This window comes from Aythya marila (assembly GCF_965140915.1).
Source record: "Aythya marila genome assembly, chromosome: 2".
Taxonomy (NCBI): domain Eukaryota; kingdom Metazoa; phylum Chordata; class Aves; order Anseriformes; family Anatidae; genus Aythya; species Aythya marila.
This window is the reverse complement of record NC_139043.1, coordinates 151,956,904-151,976,686: the sequence shown is the minus strand read 5'-3', so window position 1 is coordinate 151,976,686 and position 19,783 is coordinate 151,956,904. Positions and strand designations below refer to the sequence as shown.

Genomic DNA, 19,783 nt, shown 5'->3' with positions numbered 1-19,783 from the left:
TGATAGTCCTTTGAGATAGTCCTTTGTGAGCAATATTCACAGGATGCCTCCATACTGTATCCTACTGGTACAAATGACATACAAGTTGAGGAACGCTACTGCATCCATTGGATGAGAATCAGCTTTCCTCCAGAAGTGCCTAAGTCATGCAGAGTGAGATAAGAAACGAACATACAGAAATGAGAATAGAAGTGTTTCTAGCCATTTGGCTTACTTGCCTGTGCCTCAAGAAGCCTAAAACTCAAGTCCTGCATAAGAACTTGGTTTCTCTATTCTGAGCAATGCAGTACAAAATGCTCCCTAGTGTAGAAAGTAGAAAACAAAACTGAACTTCTTTCTGCCTTAGTAATTCTGATTTTCCATGGGGAAAGAAAATGCTTTGCTTAGAGGAGCTTAGCTGAGCAGTCCACTGCTAGAGCTCCTCATCCCTTCTTCCTTACAATAGTTTCTATACCATGAATAGGTTGGTGGTTTTCAGTCACTGCCGTAGCAGTAACAAATCTGCTAGGAGCAGTGCCTTATGCATCACTTTCAGAAGACGCTTCCAAGTTATTTTTGTAATCTGTGTGACATGTATGATGTACAAGGTCTTAATGGCTTTAAAAAGTCATCACTGAGCTCAGTCCGATATTGCAGAAACCCCATACCACTTGCAAAGGTGTTGCTGGCCTGTCATTGACCTTGAGCTGATATCCCTTTCTTTTTTGCTGAATTGCAGGGGGAACCAGGTGCGACAGGTCCTGCTGGGCGCGAGGGACCACCAGGGAAGGATGTAAGTGTACTATTTTGAGCAGCCATTAATCTTCTCCCTGACAAATGAAAAATTTCATTCACAGTGACCCCTCCCTAAAAACAACCGCAGAAATTGCAATAAAGGGCGAATTACCGCAGCAGTGCACAGGAAATGATTTGTACAAAGCTCATTAAGGTAACGAGGAATTTGAGAGCCTTTATCACCACTCGGCTGCTGACACTTAAATGTCAGGTATATCTTTGGAAAAGCAGAGAGATCTGTGCTGTTTAAATCCCAGGCTCTACTGTGTAGCCGTGGACCTGCTTTCTGCCACTCCTCCCCGAGCCGTGCTTCACTCTGTAGGTCCCACTGGGCCAGGTTCCGTCACGCTTCTCCTGCAAAAGCTGTACCTTACTGCACACATAGCTTAACCAAAATCTATGTAATACTCGTGGAATGAGACGCTGCTGCTCGGAGGAAAGAGAGATGGTACGAACAGATCCTCTGACATTATTAACATCAAATGCAGTCACATAACAAAGTCTCTGGAGAGCATAACTGAAGAAGGATCCTGCAGCAGCTGCTGAGCAATGTACCAGGTGGCTGATATGCCATTGCTGTGGGATTTGGGGAAGTGGTTTCTCATTTGCACCCCCCTAGTATCACTGGAAGACTGTTGTGCTGTAAATGGTACCCTACAAAGCAAAATGGCAGGTAGACCTAGGGAAACCCCTCAGAGAATACAGAAGCAGGTTGCTCAGGAGAGAACAATGTAGTCCAGTCCCTGAGGAATCCAGCTTCAAAATCAGCTGATGCTAATGGGTTCTGCTTGTAATCAGACTGCATTTGGTGATAAATGTTTACACTTCAGAAGAGTGGTCTTCCACTACCTGGAAGGAGGTAGTGAAGGTTTTCTTTAATGTTGTTTTTCCCTAATACACAAACAATGTAATTTAATAGGAACATTTTTAAATGATGTTTTGCTTGCCTGTCAGGTATTTCCCACTCACCAGAATACTTTTCTTCATTTCAGGGCGATATCGGTCCCATAGGGCCACAGGGTCCTCGAGGACTCAGAGGGCAGCCGGTGAGTTTTCTCTCCTGACAAGCAGTTTCTGGAGATACACTGGGTTTACTGGGGATGTTCTGCATCCCAGACCTCTGGTTTGGAAGAATGCTATGCAAAATCAGGGTGAAGTTTGATAAAACACTACCTTTTCTGGGGAAAAAAATAAATAAATCAGAAGTATATTGCTGGAAACCAATGAGGACTAATAGGAGCACAAAGTATTGTTGGTTTCTGACTTTGGTGGGAGAGTTTAATGATTTCTGCCAGGACTGCAGTGTCAGACATGCTCATATTCCAGACCTGCCCCTGATATATCACTTCTTGCAGAGCCTCAGAATATGGTTTTCAAAGGTAGACACTAACTGCAGGTGCCCTGTTTGAGATATTTGGGGTTCATGTGACACCATTCATTTTTGTCATGCTCTTTTCTGACAAAAAAGCATAATTTCAAGAAAAAGATTTATGTAATTGAACACATGTAGAGTTTTATTATATCTTCAGTGGAGAAATGGCAATTTAGTTGACATTTCAGAAAGTGTCATTTGGGATGTCTGAAAAATTACTTTTATTAATTTAACAGGCACTTCAATTCTCTTAAAACCCAGAGCTTTCCAAATTTGGATTCAGGTCTCAGTCACTGAAACTGGGCATATCTTTATTATTTTGCAATAAGAGTGATTTCTTTTCCTTCTGGGAAGACATGCTAGTGAAACAAATTCTGTAACATGTTCCGTATCTGGGCAAAATGCTGATTCAGCCAGCAATGCCAGGAGCTGGAATGGCAGGTCCCTTGAAGCTAGGAGGGTAGGGGGTTAGATTAGACTGTAGGAACATATGGAGAGCTCCTCTGTCTACCTTGTAATTTATCTCATTATTCCTGGACTGCTGGCATTAGTCATTAATGTGTTGTGCCCCTTCACAACAGTAGTAATGAATAAAAAGGTTTGAGGAGAAGGAAATTACCACCCCAAGCCATGTTCTTCTTTGGAGAAGAGCTACCTGGGTTTTTATATGTTGGAGGGCAAAGTATCAGTTTATCTTTTTTTTTTTTTTTTTTTTTTTTCCTCTGCTTTGTTTCTTGATTAATAGAAAGCACGAGGTATGATTCTGAATATTGCCAGTAAAAAGGCTGGTCTTTATGGTCAACTCCAATGCAATGACTTTTTATCCTGTGATGGGGTTAGCCATGCACTCAGGCATGCAGAAGTTGTGGGGTTGACTGAAAATAGGAAATCCTTACTCTGTAATCTCCCAAAAGAGGAGGTTGGACGATGTTAGTGAAATCCCTGCTGGTATAGCAGCAGGTGGATATTTTTATTGATTGTGGTATATGTTACTTCACTAAACTTTTTTCCTTTTCATCTAGGGCAAGAATGGATTGCCTGGATCTGCAGGAGAGCCTGGCCCAGCAGGTAACCCAGTAAGTATAACAAAGTTCCCTTTGCAGCAAGCAGTTACATCAAGGAGAGGTGACGGATGAAGTATAGATGGAGAGGGTTATGTATAGCAGCTTATAAGTTGCTTTGTCTGAAGGTAGAGGTCAGTGACCTGAAAATCATTGCCTGGCCACAACATCAGAGGAGTTTTGGCTATATTCCTGGAATTGAGCTGCAAGCTGGGTCATCTTTTTATTTTTATATTTTTTAATCAGCAAATCTGTTCACAGAAAAAAAAAAGAAATGATCAATTACCTGGTATGGAGGAAAGATTGGCATGCCTCATCTTTACAAGTTGATTTAATTTTGCCAAGCAGAGACTGCGTAGCCAGCAGAGAGTTGTCACAGGGAAGGGGATGGCCTCGGGGAGTTGGCAGGCTGCCATGGAGGAACAGCAGCAGTAGAAAAATTCTCCCCAGGCACTTGGGAAAAGAGCAGGCAGTGGGCAGTAAACCAAGATCACAGAGCAGAATGAATCCCCCGGGGGCATCCTGTGTGTGGAAGAACAACGTGGTAATGAAGGGCTGTAAGGAGGACAGAAAGCAGTTGTTGTTTTTTCTCTGTTCTTCTGCTGCAAATTGTTCAGGATTCACCAAACCCATGCAGATGAACCTTTGTGCCCACCAGCACCTATTGCAGTGCAGGGCTTTTCCTTCTCTTTGACCACCTAGACATTACAGCTCATTGGGATGGTAAATTCAGACAGAAACAAAAGGCATAGGAATCTGAAAAAATAATTGTAGTGGGACTTTGCTCACCTTTGTGGCACTCAGCCCTTGCAATACCATAAAGCAACCTCAGCCTTGCCACTAACTTGTGCCCTGAGCACGTTTTGCTTTGCTGCTCAGATGTCTTCTCTCATGAGGCTGCAGAGAAGCAAACAACACCTTTGTGCATGGGGAGATGATAACATGCAGGTGGGGTTTGGGTGGTGCAGTCTGCCAGCCTTTCCACAGACAATAATCCTCTGCTTTTTTTGTCTTTGCCACAGTCTCTTTTTGACTTACTGGGACCACTGCCATTGCCTCTTACCCCATAGATCTTCGCTCTTGCCCTTTCAACCTCCATTTCTTCTTATCGTGTCAACCACTCCTCCCAATTCTTACTGCTTTTTGGCTTTCTTGGTTGCTCCCCATGTGTTTTACAAGGTTGCTGCGGTTCTGGAATGCTCTGTGAGTGCCAAACAGGGGTTAGCTTTTAATCATCATCATGTTATCACATTACCTACCTAGACAGTCAGATGGTGACCCAGGGTCTCACCAGGCCGCTTCCTGCACAAACACAGAACTAAAGCAGCCTCTGCTCCAGAGGATTTACAGTCCAAAAATAACGTAAGAGATTGAAAAACGATAAAGTCAGATGGATGAGAAAGGGGAAACAATGACAGTGTTGGTCAGCAGAACAGACAGTCATCTCATCAGTATCTTTCTCTGTCATGAAAATGAATTCTCTCTCCTTCACAAAGGTAATTATGAGAAGTGTTTCCTTGTGCTGTACACTACTCCATTTATTTCCAGCCTTGTCTGGAAATGCACCCATTTCCTTCGCAATTTGGTGTGACAAGCCAATATTTCTGTTTGAAGAAAAGGAGAAGAGAGAAAGATGATTGTGACAATCAGGATTTCTTTTCCACCTTATGAACTACTTCACCATTGCTGATTTGTATCACAAGGACATTGGGCAACACCTGCCAGGAGCCTTCTCCTTTTGCATCTGCTGTTTGACAGTGCCCATGCTGCTCTACCGTGTTCATGCCTATATATGACATTGAGGCCCAACCCCTAGAAACTCCAGACTTTTCTCTTTTGTGCAACATTAGCAATGCTTCAAATCACTGCATACTCAACAGCCACGTGCTTTGTGCCTGTTTGATTTGTTGGCATTCACTTGACAAGAAAATGAGCTTAAAATAAAGGCAGGTTTCATTCTAAGAAGAAAAAAAGGTTACATTCTGAATTAGAAGGTGGCAAATAAAGTTCTGAAAATAAAAGGTTAAAAAAAAAAAAAGAATTTAAAAAAAAAAAAAGTATATGTGAAATGGATCTGTTTCCTGAACTGACATTTAAGCTGCCCTGATCTGTAAGAAAATGGGACAGTTTGGCAGAACATCACAAGAGATAAGTAAAAGGCGGACGTTTTTTAAATTGAACCTGAAAATAAGAGCAAAGGAGAAGCTCAGTAGCTGTTGTCTGTTAATTGTATTCTCAGATTTGAGCTATATGACCATCTGCACTGCTTCCCTGTTGTTGTGCATCGCGGCATTTCATCGGCTGCAATGACAACTTAGAAACCATGCAGCACCAGAAGTAGCTGCTGAACATACCTCCTGTCACTTCCATAATTGTCACTTTCTTTTCATCCTTTCACAGGGACCCCACACAGCTTATTAATAATGCAGACCTGGTATCTGCAATCTGCTCTTCTAAATGACTTTGTTCTTCCTTTCCTTGTCAGTTTTAGGAGCCCTGCTGCTACGGTGAAATTTGCATATTCCAATGTATCTGTAAGTGCATGCTCTGGAAAAGAGGTGGTGGAGAAAGGGCTGCTAGTGTATCTCTCATTTCTGTCCAAAGGGTCCTAAAGGAAATAAAGGAGAGAATGGCAGCCCAGGACTCCCTGGCTTCATAGGACCCCGAGGACCACCTGTAAGTATGTCTGGGGATGGATTAGAGCCACTAATTACCTGCTTTTAGATGGTGGGCAGATGAAGGTGGGACATAGTTTTCTTTAATTAGGTAGAAATCATAGGCAGGAGATCTCACAGAACCAGAAGCCATATGCTCTACTTCCAAAGGAAACTGGTCTGCAAAGACTGGCGTTATTTTTATGGGCAAATGACTGTAATCTCATTTAATGAATTGGTATTTATCAGTCAGCCCTGGTAATGTGCACATTAATTGGGATGGTTCAACAGTCTTCTCAATACGTGTATGGGGTTATTTGAGTTACCCAGTCTATGTCTCTGCATGAACTCCAGAAGGGCTAAATCCAGAAATTTTAAGTGCAGATAGTAATATGGTTATTCTTGATATTTGCTGCTCCCAGGAAAATTCCTTTGTTACCTGCAACAGAGGCAAACTGCAATTAAAACATGTAAATATCTCCCAAATTGATTTAAAATAATATTCACATGAAAATATCACAGCTTTGAAATCCAGTGTCTTTAGCCCTTCCAAGGCAAGCAAAATAAGTTACTACATTCCACTAGAAGGGTAGAAAAGGTGAATGTTAGGTAAATATTTTCATTTCTAACTCTAGTGTGACAAAATGAGATTTTAATTGTTTTTATGTGAATCTAGAATTTCTTCCTTTTTTATTTTTTAATGATCAGTAAGGGAGTTTTGTGATGAAAAGAGAAGAAAAATATTTCTCTGGAAAATTAATTTAAGGCAGCAAACACGGTGGCCATTTAAAGCAGAAGTGGCCCTAAGGAATACTCAAGTGGGTCTGATGCTGCCTGATTTGGAGCTGATGTGATCACACATCTGTGATTAGTTGCATTGCTCATGCATATGGAGACGTATGCTAGCAAAGTGGAAGTTACTCCACGTATTGCCAGGTTATGGAAAAATGCCATCTGCATACACACATTACAGATATGATCACATGTGTGAATTGTAAATGGATTGTAAAGATGAATCCATCTACTCATGATATAGGAATGCAGGCAGAATTTTAGCAACCTGTAGTTTAATGTTTGCTTTGTTTCCATCAGTATGCTCCAGGACTGCAGTGATTTTTTTTTTTTTCCTGAAATGCAAAGATTGTACTGCTTTATTATCACATTCTAAATGTAGAGTATAGAAAAAAAAATCCTGATGGGGTGCTTATTTAAATTGAGTTTATTTGATACAGTTCTAAAATATGGGCAAGCTTTCAAGCTAGAATTTGTTTTATAACTGACTCTCTATCCATTATCTCAGCTTCTGTGATACAAGATGATACCTCTCATTACCAAATATGCATCCCTTACATCTTTAGACAGTTATGCCTATAACATTGGCAGTGCTTAAGCTAAACCAGCCCAAGTTAAAGGGTAGGAAGCTTTGTGAAACATCTGTAAGAAAAGGAAATAGAACTTACTGAAAGCAGAAATGCATTTTCAATAAAATATCTCTGCTGATCTCAGCTGGTTCTGTAGATGTGCTTTCCTTTTATTTACAAACAGATACATGGTATATAGCTTTACTAAAAATCCTTTCTCAATAGGATGTGCTTTTCCAGGAATGACCTATAGCAGTAGGCTGACAATAAATAGTCCAAACCCACTACTGTGTGGTAGAAAACTTGTGCTTTAGACAGAAAGTGAGACTCTTGGTTAATAGGAAGGGTTGGTCTTCCAAGTCTTTGCAGTACGGTCATAAATCCACTCTCTCTACTTCTCAGGGAGATCCAGGAGAAAAAGGCCCTCCAGGAAAAGAGGTAAGTTAAACTCCTGGTTGTTTCAGTGCTAGTGTCTCAGGAAAAAACATCGAGGATGCTACCTGGTTTGCAACAAACTCATTTTTTTCTTGATTTGTTGATATTTGAGAGCAAACAGAGAGCTCTCACGGATCTGTGGGACCAATAGGGAAATGTATTTTCCCCAGGTTGCAAGAATCATTGTGAATGCATACGTTTTATTACTTACTGTTATTATGGATAGCTCTTTCATGCTCACCTTTATTTTGTTGCAGGGTGCACCAGGGAAACCAGGTGAAATTGGCTCCAAAGGAGACAGAGTAGGTTGGAAAGTATTATTAGTTATTTCATTACACTGAAATAAAAACAGCTATTTTGAGGTAGGGGCCAGGGTAAGGGGTCATTTAAGAGTGAAGTGTGGCCTGTGGAGATCTGCTATGCTTCCCCTTTCCTCCCAGCCCTCTCTTTAATCATTCAGCGTCAGTAATAATTTGTGGATCATTTGTAATGCACCAGATGTTGTATTCAGTAACTTTGCCAGCTCAGCTGTTTGTGTTTTGCTGTGCTTGGAACTCAGAAGTTTGTCTTTTATTTTGTGGTGGTAATGTCAGTTTTTGTGCTTAGGGAGACCCTGGCATCAAAGGCGAAAAAGGCCCTCAAGGAGAAAAGGGCCCTCCAGGTGAACCTGGGATACCTGGTCATAAAGGTCATCCAGGACTGATGGGTCCCCATGGGCCACCAGGAGACATGGGGCAGATTGGACCTCCTGGTCCCCCAGGACAGCCAGGATTTCCAGGACCAAGGGTAAGGCTGCCAGATAAGGGCTTTGTATGGTAATTTTACTGCCACAGTACAATCCGAAAAGCTCCTATGGTAAGGCTGACAGAAATCTGAACAAGGATATGTTACAAAGGGGAGGCAGCATTTTTATCTCTTATCTCTTCATACATAAAAATCAGAACTGTAAGATATTGTAGAGATTTGGTGTGGGGGTGTTAGATTGGACTTCAAGAGAGCTGAGCAATTCAGACCCATAGCCAAAGCCAGTCTCTGACTCCTTATATCTCTAAAAGCCTAATCAGGTCATGAGACTATGTCCATGGGTACCTGGAGTCTGAAAAAGCTTCTTCCTATATGGGTGTTAACGCACAGCATTTCACGTAGAGTTCTTATGCCTTCCTCTGCTACTGGTTGTTATGAGAGACAAAACACTAAGCTGCAGAAAGGTCACTGCTCTATTCCTGGAAATCCTGTAGTCAGCTCATCAGAATTCATGAAATCCCATTTTCATTTAATACATAAATATATATATATATATTTTTTTTTTCTCTTTCTAACGGGAAACAATCTAGCTATTGAGAGTGCCTGAGGGTAATGTATGTAGAAGAATGGAAACAACTACTGACACTAATGAAGCTGCTATGCCCATCCTGAGGATGAATTTGAGACTACCTCGGGGGGAATAAACAGTAAAGTAATCTGTAATGTAAAGGCTGGGTAAATTTTAGACAAAGCATTTTTTTCACGTCTCAACAGCACAGAGAGATTTGATGATATCCAGTGATGATTATGGAGACTTAATGCAACTAATAGGGTTAAAACTTCAAAAGATAATATGTAAGCCTTCTAATTATGTACCACAACCATGTTTACTTATTGGGATATTCACTAAGAGACGTCACAAGTAGTTAGTAGTAATGACATTTTTTTTTTCTTTGTCACCAACAAACACATCTCGTTCTCATGCAAAATTTAAATTGTGAAGGAGGCAGCAAATGGACCAACTCCATACCTATCAGCATTTATTTCAGTTAAAATTGAAATGTTTGTTAGCTACTTAATAAAATCTACAGTTATTAATAAGGAATTATTTCTGGTTCAAAAGACCTCATTAAGTTTATGTAAACAGAGGGCACAGTCCTTATATGTTAAAAGGATTTGTCTGGGTGAAAAACAACACTTTTGTGTGAATAGTTTCATTCACAGAAGAATGCCAATTTTAGGCTGATCAGAAATGTTTTCAAAATTGTCACAAATTGAAAGAAGAATTTTAACCAAAAAATGAAAAATTTTTCAAGTGAAACGTATCACTTTACAAATTATAAAGGAAAATATTTAATCTTTTGCGCTCAAAATTGTTTATCTTTAAAATACAGCTAAAATTATTCTTCTGAGTTTGTGAAATATGTAAATATAAGCATCTAGTTACCCTAAAACCATTACTTTATAGTCTTGGAAAGCCTCAGCCAAAAATATTCTCCTTCTAGTCTACCAAAAATGATTTCATCAGTTTTTCAGTTGGACACCCAGTGTTGTTGTTTACACAGCTTTGAGTTTTAATGGGTATTACAGCTGTTTAACAGCACTGTCACACAAAGGAGCTGAGAGAGGGAATAAAAGATGCTGTCCCTTGGAGGCTGTGCAAGGAACCGAGTCCAGGCAGCCCCATCTCTCTGTCTCCCTTCAGCGGCCTGGAATCAGGCAAAAGCTTGTGCTTGTTTGGAAGAATAAGCATCGTGTGTGTGAATTGGCTTCTGTTCTGCTGAGATAAGGCCTGTCAGCAGGCGATGCATCCAGTATCAGCGCATATACCAAGTCCAGAGACTCTCCTTAACTACTCTGGAGGCACACATACTTCTCTCTTCAAGGAAACGTGCAGAGCTGAGGAAGCAGGTAGGCTGTCCACCATGGCCTAGTGGAGCAGAGGAAGTCTCCTGATTCAATTTCTATTACATTCCCTGTTAGTGTATAGGAGGGAGATTTTATCTAGGAAGGAAATGAGGAAAGAGAGCAACTGTGTCCTCTGATCAGGCTCCCTGCTTACACCTTGACAGCCAGGTGGGAACTGTGGATGTTCTGAGTCCCTTTATGTTCTTCTTCCAGGCAGTCCCTGCAGCCCTGTGTATGCACTAGGTGGAGAAATGCAACCCTCTAAGCCTTTCATCAAAAGTTTCATTTGCACATCTCCTGGCTGTGATTAGTATGTCTTATTATTACTGTGATTATTACTCCCTAGGGGGAACCTCCATCTCTAGAGACTTTGAGAAGACTCGTCCAAGAGGAATTAGCTAAGCAGCTAGATGGTAAGTAATCAGCTCTGAGAAGCCAACAGATAGATCTGAGTGCATCAAACACACTTCCCATAGCTGCAGTGCTATAACTGGCACCTGAACCTCTTCTGCTTTTGGGAGGTGATGTTGCAACAAGCTTGCCTGGAAGGCAGGTATGTGTAAAATGAAACGTGCTGAGCAAGCTTTACCATTCCCCAGGCTTGATGTTCCCATTGCAGGGGCTTTTCTCCCCTCTTCAGCCTAAGGACATTGCCTGTGCTAATCACATTGTGGCTTTTGCTCCCAACACAGCTTTGTTTTAGAATCATTCCTGCAGATGCCTGGGCTCAGATGGTAGGGAATAAAGAAGACACAAATTAGAACATTCATTCGGGGCCTTGGAAGTGAAAGTAAGCAGAGTAGAAGCCCACAGAGGGACTATGGGCCCTGGTAAACTTGCTTTGAGGTTCCAGCTGGAGGAGAAACGTTCCTGATTTCTGGTTGTGACACTCAATACCCACCAGTATGAGGAGAGGGTGCAGGGTGAATCTAGGCTGCTGTTTCTCTCAAAATATATGAATTGCAGACCACTACTGACAGTGAACTGCAGAGCTGTAGCGCTTCTCCTCACACAGCTCTTGGAGCAGCTGAAACATATCCATGGGAATTTTCCTCCACTCCAGAGATCGTGGTGAAATGAGGTGATTTATTTGAAGGAGTTTATTTACATGCTCTCAGACTTCGATTTCCACTGCAGCCTAAAAGCAGTCAAGATTTTGCGTCATTGAAGTCAACATAGAAAACCCTTTTCCCTTCATTCTGTAGGATGTTTTTGTGATGCTAAGTATGTCTTAAGAGCCCTCAAGGCTGCTTAGGGTTTGAATCTGGAAGCCACAAGCAATGTGCCTGCATGGAAATCAGAGAACATGCTGACACAGGGAGCTGCCTTAGTCACAGTTTCTGACTTCACAGGCAGAGATGGGTACATTGGCTTTCACTCCACATGTACAACAGCCCAGAACAAGAAAAGAAAGCTTTCTCCCTACAGAGCAGCCATGTAACATCTCACTGGGTAGCAGAAGCAATACAGACAGGCTCTTATTTTCAGATCAGCAATGATCACAGTTCTACAGAAGTCCACCAACTGTACAATTAAAGGAAATGATGTTTCAGATCCCTGGTGCACAAGGAACAGAGAGAAGTGTTTAGGATTCAGCATGAAATTCAGGAGAGGATTGAAGCTATGGAGAAAATAATGTTCAAATCATCTAGAAAGGTCCAGTGAGGCACCAACACTGCTAGCAGGGAAGGATTATGTGGGGATAACACATAATCCCTGTGACAACACATGGACTTTACTGGACTCTGTTTCTGGACACTCTTTTACTGGACACTGTTTCTGGCTCTCATGTCTTGGAGCACTGACCTTCTGGTCTAACAAACCCATTCATTCCTCTCTCTTCACAGCAAAGTTAGCCTATCTCTTGGCTCAGATACAGCCTGCACATGTAAAAGCATCCCATGGCAGACCAGGACCTCCTGGTCCCCCTGGGAAAGAAGGACTACCAGGAAGACCCGGCCCTCCAGGAGAGCCTGGCCGGCCTGGACAGACTGGGTCTGAAGGGCTACCTGGCCCCATTGGCCCCAAAGGTGAGCAAACCTTGATACATTCAGGAATTCCAATAAAGGGATGTGTCTACCGTGTGTTCTTCAGAGTAGGCACTGGGTAGCAGGAGTATATCTGAGGTGGTGAGTGACAAGCAGCTCTGGTGAAGAGCTAGGAAATGATAGGACATTGATAGGACAAGTAATGGTTTTAAATAGGACAAGGAGTAATTTTTTTAAACTAAAAAAGAGCAGATTTTGATTACTTTTAGGAAGAAATTCTTTACTCAGAGGGTGGTGAGGCACTGGCACAGGTTGCCCAGAGAAGCTGTGGATGCCCATGGATGCTGTGGATGTTCATGCTTCAAATTGGTTAAACTGTTTCCCTAAGAGTCGTATTTTCTGAAAGCCTTTTATTAGTTTATTTTTAAATACAGTTATCCCATAACTTGCCAGATATTTGAGTATCCTCCAATTTTCTAGTGTCTAAGTTTGTATCATGGTCTTACTTTGCCTTGGGCAGACTTACTGAGATGTTTCAGTGATACAAGTAGTAAGTGGACTTGCTTAACAACTTTGGTATTCACCTCTCCTGTTAGTAGCCTCTAAGTGGCACTTAGAAGTCATGTTAGAAGCAGGCTCAGTCTTCTAAAGCAGATTTCGTGAATGTGGCCAGCAATTGCAGAGTGTGTGTTCTACCTCTGATCAGAATTGGAGTGGTTCAGGTCTTCATTCCTCCTTATGCCCCATCTCAGAGGAGTGACCATAATTAGGAACAGCTTTTTAGCAAATATATTGGCATTGGTGTGAATGGAAGACCTGTGGTAGTATTATTTACATCTGCAGGTAATGCTTATAGATTTATTGTTGTTGCTTTTTTCCCCTCTCTACAGGAGAAAGAGGAGCAAAGGGTGAGAAAGGAGATACTGGCATTGGCCAACGAGGTGAAATAGGTCCTCCAGGAATTCCAGGTATGTTTATTCAGAAAGCGCCACAGAACATCACTCAGAACAGTCACGAAGACAAGGGCTCTTCAACATTAGATAAACTATCAAGATAACATAAATAACAGCATACACAGTTTCTGTAGCCAGTGGCCCAAAGGGAAGAAACCTAACACTAGCATCACATCTGGCCACTTTTCAACATCTGTCCACTTTTCACTTTTTTCAACAACCCATGTTGTTGAAGCATAACAATGTGGAAACTCTACTATATGGAAACTCTACAATGTGGAAACTCTACATTTGTGAAAGCATAGTAGAGTTGTGCATACAGGGTGGAAATCTTGCATTCAGAGGATCCATGTTTGCCATAACCTTGTAGATAAGTGCCAACCAGACCCAAAACTGTAGAGGCTGATGCCTGCATCCCATGTGGGAGTACCACAGTCTCCTGTGATGTTGCACTGCTGAGTATGGTACCCTAAGGGTGCCACTCATCAAGGGCATTGTGTTTTTATTTTAGGCCTCCCAGGGGAGCCTGGCTATGCCAAAGATGGGATGCCAGGACCACCTGGCCCTCAAGGTGAAGCTGGGGTGCCGGGTCTCATGGGCCCACAGGGACCTCCAGGAGCCAATGGACAGTGTGACCCCACTCAGTGCGCTTACTATGCAAGCCTGGCTGCCAGGCCCGCCAATGTCAAAGGGCCCTAGCATGCAGGGAGCATCCCCAGACTTGTTTTTAAAACTTGAATTCATCAAGCCTGCCAAGAGCTCTCGGATGTCTTCGACTGTGTTTCTTTCATGGGAGGCCTTCTAAAGCCAACAAATGCTGCCGGTCGGTCAGATTATTTTTATTAATTATTATTATTATTATTATCTTTGATGTGATATGTGAATTTGTTCTTGTTTTCTCTAACACCAGGGCATATTAAAACATTAAAAATAAGTGTTTTTTTCTCTTTTGAAGAACATACGACATGGATGCATTGTGTAGCTGTTTATGCAAAACAATTCAGATACCACTTTTTTTTTTTTTTTTTTTTTTTTTTATGATGTTAATTCTTTCCAAAGCTTTACCTCTCACCTTTGAAACTGAAATCAAATCCTGCACTGTGCAGCCAGGGCATTAACTGTGAGACAGTCTGACTGCAGGATTATTGGTGCTAGCTGCCATCTACATGGAGAGGAGGAGGGCAAGACATCTTACCCATGCCAAAGCTGGGTAAGATGGCTCCAATATACTCAGCTCACAGTGGACAGACACTTACGGACAGGCAATGTGTTCCTTGGAAGCTTATCTTCCTTCTGCCAGGGAGATGCCTCTGCAAAAAGCCGTGATGCTGTCCTCCATCAGCTCAGGGTTGCCAAATCCGCTTTTCATTGTCAGTGCACACATAATTCCCTACCGCTGCGTCACCCAAGAAATTTGCCAGTGAAGCACAGAACATCTTCTGATATTAAAAATCTCAGGAAGCCAAGCACAACCCAACTTCACTGCTTTGAATGATCCACCATGACAATAAGTTGGCAGGGTTGTGTCTTAGAAGGCAGGTGAGAGATTACAGGCTGGTCTAGGAGAGTGTTGATCTCTAATGAAAAGGTCAGATCAAATTGGTATTCAGAAACCCAGAGAAAATTGTGTTTGAGAGTGAAAGCCAAAACTCAGACATGGGTCCTTTTTCCTTATCAGCCCATTTTCAAAATCTTAAATAAAGAGATAATAAGGGAAAGAGTCTGAGAATGCCTTTATAATTGGTCATTTTGGTCTAACCCTCTGAGACTTGCCCATACACAATGGTGTGGATCTGAATGATGAACTCAGAGATGTGTACCAGCAAAGGAGCTGCATTTCCAAAACTCTTCTGAACAAAGCAGTTTGTACTGAAGGATCAGAGTAATGAACCTGATACAGGCACTAAGTGCTGAATCTGTTTAGAAATCTCATCAGGTCTTTTGCAGACAGAAATGCAGGCCCCCTGACCTGGTGTGTTCTCCACATGGCACAGTGCTTCCAAGCTGGCTAAGCCAACCAGAAACCACAGCTGTCTACAACCCTCCCAGAATCAGACACTGGCTAAAGCCCAGAGCTAGCTATTTGCCAGACTTGGAGTCTTTTCCTTACCCTGCAGCAGATAAAATTTGCCTCTGCTTTACTGAAAAATGAAATTAAATAGCATGTTCACTGCCAGGGTTAAACAAAGTCTTTCCCTTTTAGATCTCAGTGGTGATATTTTTGCTATTTCCTATGCAAATAATCTCTTTGATTTGATTTTACTGTAATTCTTGCTATGGAAAGACCAATCAAAGTGAAAATATCATGAAGTGAAAAGCTCACTGCTTTTTAGTAACTCTCAATAGTATATGTTGCTGTACTGCATCTTAAGCCAGCTCGCTATATTTCAGTATTAGGCAAGCATTTTGATCACATCGTATTTAACAGCATCATTTTTCCTAGTCCAGTTTTCATCCCTCCAGTGGGGAGGTACAACAGGCTTCCTACTCAAGAGATGTCTCCCAATATAGCACCAGCCATTATTTTGAATAAATATGACAATGAACAGGTTTTATGGAGGTCATGCATGTTAACTCTGCCATATTAATGTGACATTTAGTTCCTGTCCTGATGGTAACTCGTCAGACTCTGTATCGTATATGTTTATATGTGCCATGCATGACATATACTTCAGTACATTCAAACATACCATGTGAAGGCTAAATACATAATGATATTCTGTTAAGCAAATGTCAGGGTCTTTCACCCTTCCAAGACTGTATAATTAGATAAAGGAGATCTTGTTGTTTTGTTTCTTTGTGGGTTTGTTTGTTTGTTTTTGCTTTATAGTTGTTTTCTTTTGTTGTTTTGTTTCAGTTTTGTTTTGTTTTGTTTCTTTTTTTTGTTTGTTTGTTTTGTTTTGGGGGGCTGCTTTTTTTTTCAGACAACTTTTTTCATCTGTAAGTCTTTTAGAGTCATTGCCAGGAGTCTGTGTTAGCAAAAGTGAGGCACACCTGCACCTTCAATAGCAATTCGAAGAACTGCATGGGCTAGTCACAGACTAGAGCTGTGCGATTTCTCCACCCTGAAAAAGGGACCCAGCCTAACTTCCTTTGCTCTATCATATTCCCTACTTTGTGGTTGTCTATTCAGTCCATTCCCAGAGACAGCTTTGCTTTTGTACTCTAAATTTAGTGGATGCCATTTCCATGTTTCTTCTTAAACCTCGTTGTCTCTCCAGCCCGTTAAATGGCATTTACCAAGCACAATCTGTTGGTAGTGAGGAGCATGAGACACATGCTGTAGACCCAGATTAGCCACGCAGGTGCTATGGGCATAGACATCAAAGGGAGGTTTCTGTAGCTGCTGCTCCAACAGAAGCAAGTCCTGTGTGACTGTGCCTAAAGTCAACTGAAAATAAATAAATAAACAAATAAATAAGTAAGATAAATGTCTGTGCAGGGTTCCTGCCCTACAGACTCAAGCAGAAAAAGCTGCACCAGTTTTTGCCTCAGTCTGCTTGTGGGTATTTGCAGTCTTTGGAAAGGTGGCCTGAGATTTCGTTCCAAATTAAATCTGCCATCTGGGCAGACAATTAAATGCCCGAGTACAGCCCTGGGCATGGTCAGAAGCTGCCCTCCAAAAAATGCAGATGCCTGTGTGCCTGAGCAGGTGCCTGTGTGTGCAGGAAGGTGACAGGCGGGCATGTTTTTTCTGTTCAACACCTTGCAAGGCAGCCTTGGATGCATGAGGTGGCAGACAGGGAGGAGATGGTGCTTGTGGCTGCTTCCCTAACCACTCCTGTACAAGATGGGGATGTGGCTTTTGCCTCTCAGTGTTCCTGGCTCTGAAACAAAGTGTTTGGTACATCACAGCAGAGTCCATTCAGTGAATCTGAGACTGAAATCCAAGGATCCACTTTTATTACTGTTGGATTTCTTTTCGCTGGCCCTGTGGTAAGAGAGGACGTACTGTTAAAATCACACTGTCTGTCTCCCTAATGCATTTTCTACATATTACAAAGGTGTTAATGATACGTGCATTTTTTTTTGATGTTACTGGGAGTTTTTCTTTTTTAAAATAAATATGTAAATTATTGCAATTATAGCAAACAGACCATTATTCCATTACATATTTTGCCTGTCAAGTAAATAATCTAAAGTTTAAAACAAAAACAAAACCAAAAAACTACTCATTTGGGGAAAATAATTTTGCATGTTACATTATTTAACAATTTATACTTGCATTCTAAACTGCTTTTAATTAGCTTCTTCTTGGAGTTCTAGCAAGGAATGTACTATTTTCTTCTTCACTGTCTTTGGAGAGGCTTCTCTCATGATAGCCTTCTGATGCTGCTTTCTTGAGCTGTCCTTTTCACACCTCTTCTTGTTAATATGGGATAATTAAACTGTCTCAGGTTGAACTCCGTTCCACATGTTTATTTGGAAATGTGTAATCAAAGCAAGACTACGCTGCCCAGGACAAAAACAAATGTGTGTGTTTTTCCAGAGATGCAATAAAAATTCTGCAGCAGCTAAGCCCAAGGTCTTTACTCTGAGTGCAAAACCATCTGGGAGATAAACACAGCTTTCAAATTACGAACAATTTAAAAAAAAAAAATAGCATTTACTGATGGTTTAGTCTTTTAAAGTGGAAACTTTCCAAGCCTTGCCCTGCTTCAGTCTGTGTTTTGGCAGCTTCTGGAGCAGGACTTGATGCCTATGCATGGCTGGGTACCACAAGGGATGTCCTAGATCTGCAGTAGTCATCCCTGAGGGAGATTACGGAGTACCTCAAATGATGTGAGATGCTTGTATCTAGGTACCTAAATCCCATACTCAGTCTTTCACGGTGAGATTCAGAATCAGGCTGCGGCACCTGCATTTTGATGTCTCTAATGTGAGAGGGTGATTTAGCCCACCCTAAAGTAGTCAGCTGAAGCACTCTGAGTTGTGTTGCCTGGATTAACAAGGTGTTCATGAAAGAAGAGTTTCTGACAGCTATTTATCCTCTACCTTTCCTGACTCATATTTCCACTGAGCTGGTGTGGGGATAGCTGTTACAAGTGATGAGGTGTTGGGTGCTATGGGAATGACTGTCAAGCATCTCAGGGGGAGTGGGACAAGGTTATGGCATGAACCTGTATTGTCCTTTTGCCAGCAAAAAACAGGAAAAAAGTCCTTTAAATATCTGCAGACATCCACTACCATCTATTTCATTCTCTGTGAGATCAGATCAGTTCTGCTGAGCATGAAGTCTGCTACTTTGTGGCAGGGTACAAGAACAGAACCAGCAGTGGGGGTAAAATCAGGCTCTTGCCCTGATCTGCAGCCCTACACAGGGGTGAGCATCCAGCAGAGACCATCAGGGGTCTTTGGTGTGGTTCCTCCAGAGCCAGCTCTGCTGGGGGAGTCTTTACATCAGGCACACAACTGCCTCCTACATCCCAAGCATAGTACTTATCATAGAGTTCATCAGTGTCTGGGCTTTCATTTCAACACCTTGTAACTAGTGAGGTTGAATTAAGAAAAGCCTGCTTAGCTTCATTGTTTTGTTTATACCTAGAAGTCACAACCAGATTTTTGTGTTCTGACTTGTGAAATGAAAACAACCAGTTGGAAAAGCCTGAAGAGAGTATGAACAGGAGACTGTGCTTGTCTGAGTTGCATTACAAAGCAGATTTATAGGCTAAAGTCTGAATTCCTCATGTACCTTGATTCAAGACTCTGCAATATTGTCATTAAAGTTAGTCTAAATTAAAAATGAAAACAATATGCTGAGTCTCTGAGGGGGATCATATGTTGACAATATGGGCTTCTTGTTATTTTATTTTTTGGATCATGAACTGTATGGAGAAAGCACAAGGGAACAATTTGACTGAGGGACATTAATCATACACTGACATTCCTGATGAGACAGCATTAGGAGGAAGGATGGCCTGCAAGATGGAGCAGAAAAGAACCTGGCACCTTGGTAAAGGAATGCCCAGGGTCAGACCCCTGGAGGAAAAAGTGCAGTAGGGAGAACAGTGCCCAGCATCAGAAAAACCTCTCTCTAAGCTTTGGCTCAGCATGAGGTTCTATCTGAAAGTCTCGGGTTTTGATGTGGAGAGAGAAATCTGTTTAAGCAGAAGGTGGCATGTACAGCAATTCAGTTTATTTCACAGCACAGACAAAGCTAATATATAAAAACCATTTTTTTTCCTGTAGTAATGGGGATGGCTTTTGTTCAAGTCTGAAATGACTCTCATTGCAGTAAATTCTTCAGCAGTTTTTTGATGGGAGTCTTATTTTTATGGTTAATTGTAAAGTCTGTCATTTCTAGTCAGCAACTTTCCCTTGCAAGTGAAAAAAAAAAATTTCACTTTTCCTTGGCTGCTATATTCATCTCTGATATATTAATATATTTCCAAGTTATTATACACAGTCTTACTTATAAACAGCTATTAGACTTCCTCTGATGAATATTTTTTTTTTTTAATGTAAAATGTCCACCCCTTCTTGATGAAGCTGCTATAACCTTCATGCTATAACCTTCATGGGGGGTTGGACCC

At 41.6% G+C, this 19,783-nt stretch overlaps 1 protein-coding gene across 1 annotated transcript in view; it reads left to right on the top strand.

Moving 5' to 3' along the window:
• Window positions 1–14,183, top strand: part of COL22A1 (collagen type XXII alpha 1 chain) — a gene marked incomplete at its 5' end in the record, with an annotated part of 198,133 nt that extends 183,950 nt beyond the window's left edge. The window contains 11 exons of the mRNA XM_082755403.1: window positions 719–772; window positions 1,767–1,820; window positions 3,169–3,222; window positions 5,812–5,883; window positions 7,625–7,660; window positions 7,915–7,959; window positions 8,264–8,443; window positions 10,656–10,722; window positions 12,157–12,339; window positions 13,188–13,265; window positions 13,762–14,183. Of these exons, the coding sequence (XP_082611529.1) occupies window positions 719–772; window positions 1,767–1,820; window positions 3,169–3,222; window positions 5,812–5,883; window positions 7,625–7,660; window positions 7,915–7,959; window positions 8,264–8,443; window positions 10,656–10,722; window positions 12,157–12,339; window positions 13,188–13,265; window positions 13,762–13,949 (1,011 nt within the window). The 3' untranslated portion in view covers window positions 13,950–14,183. The remainder of the gene's footprint in view (window positions 1–718; window positions 773–1,766; window positions 1,821–3,168; window positions 3,223–5,811; window positions 5,884–7,624; window positions 7,661–7,914; window positions 7,960–8,263; window positions 8,444–10,655; window positions 10,723–12,156; window positions 12,340–13,187; window positions 13,266–13,761) is intronic.
• Window positions 14,184–19,783: the final 5,600 nt, after the last annotated feature.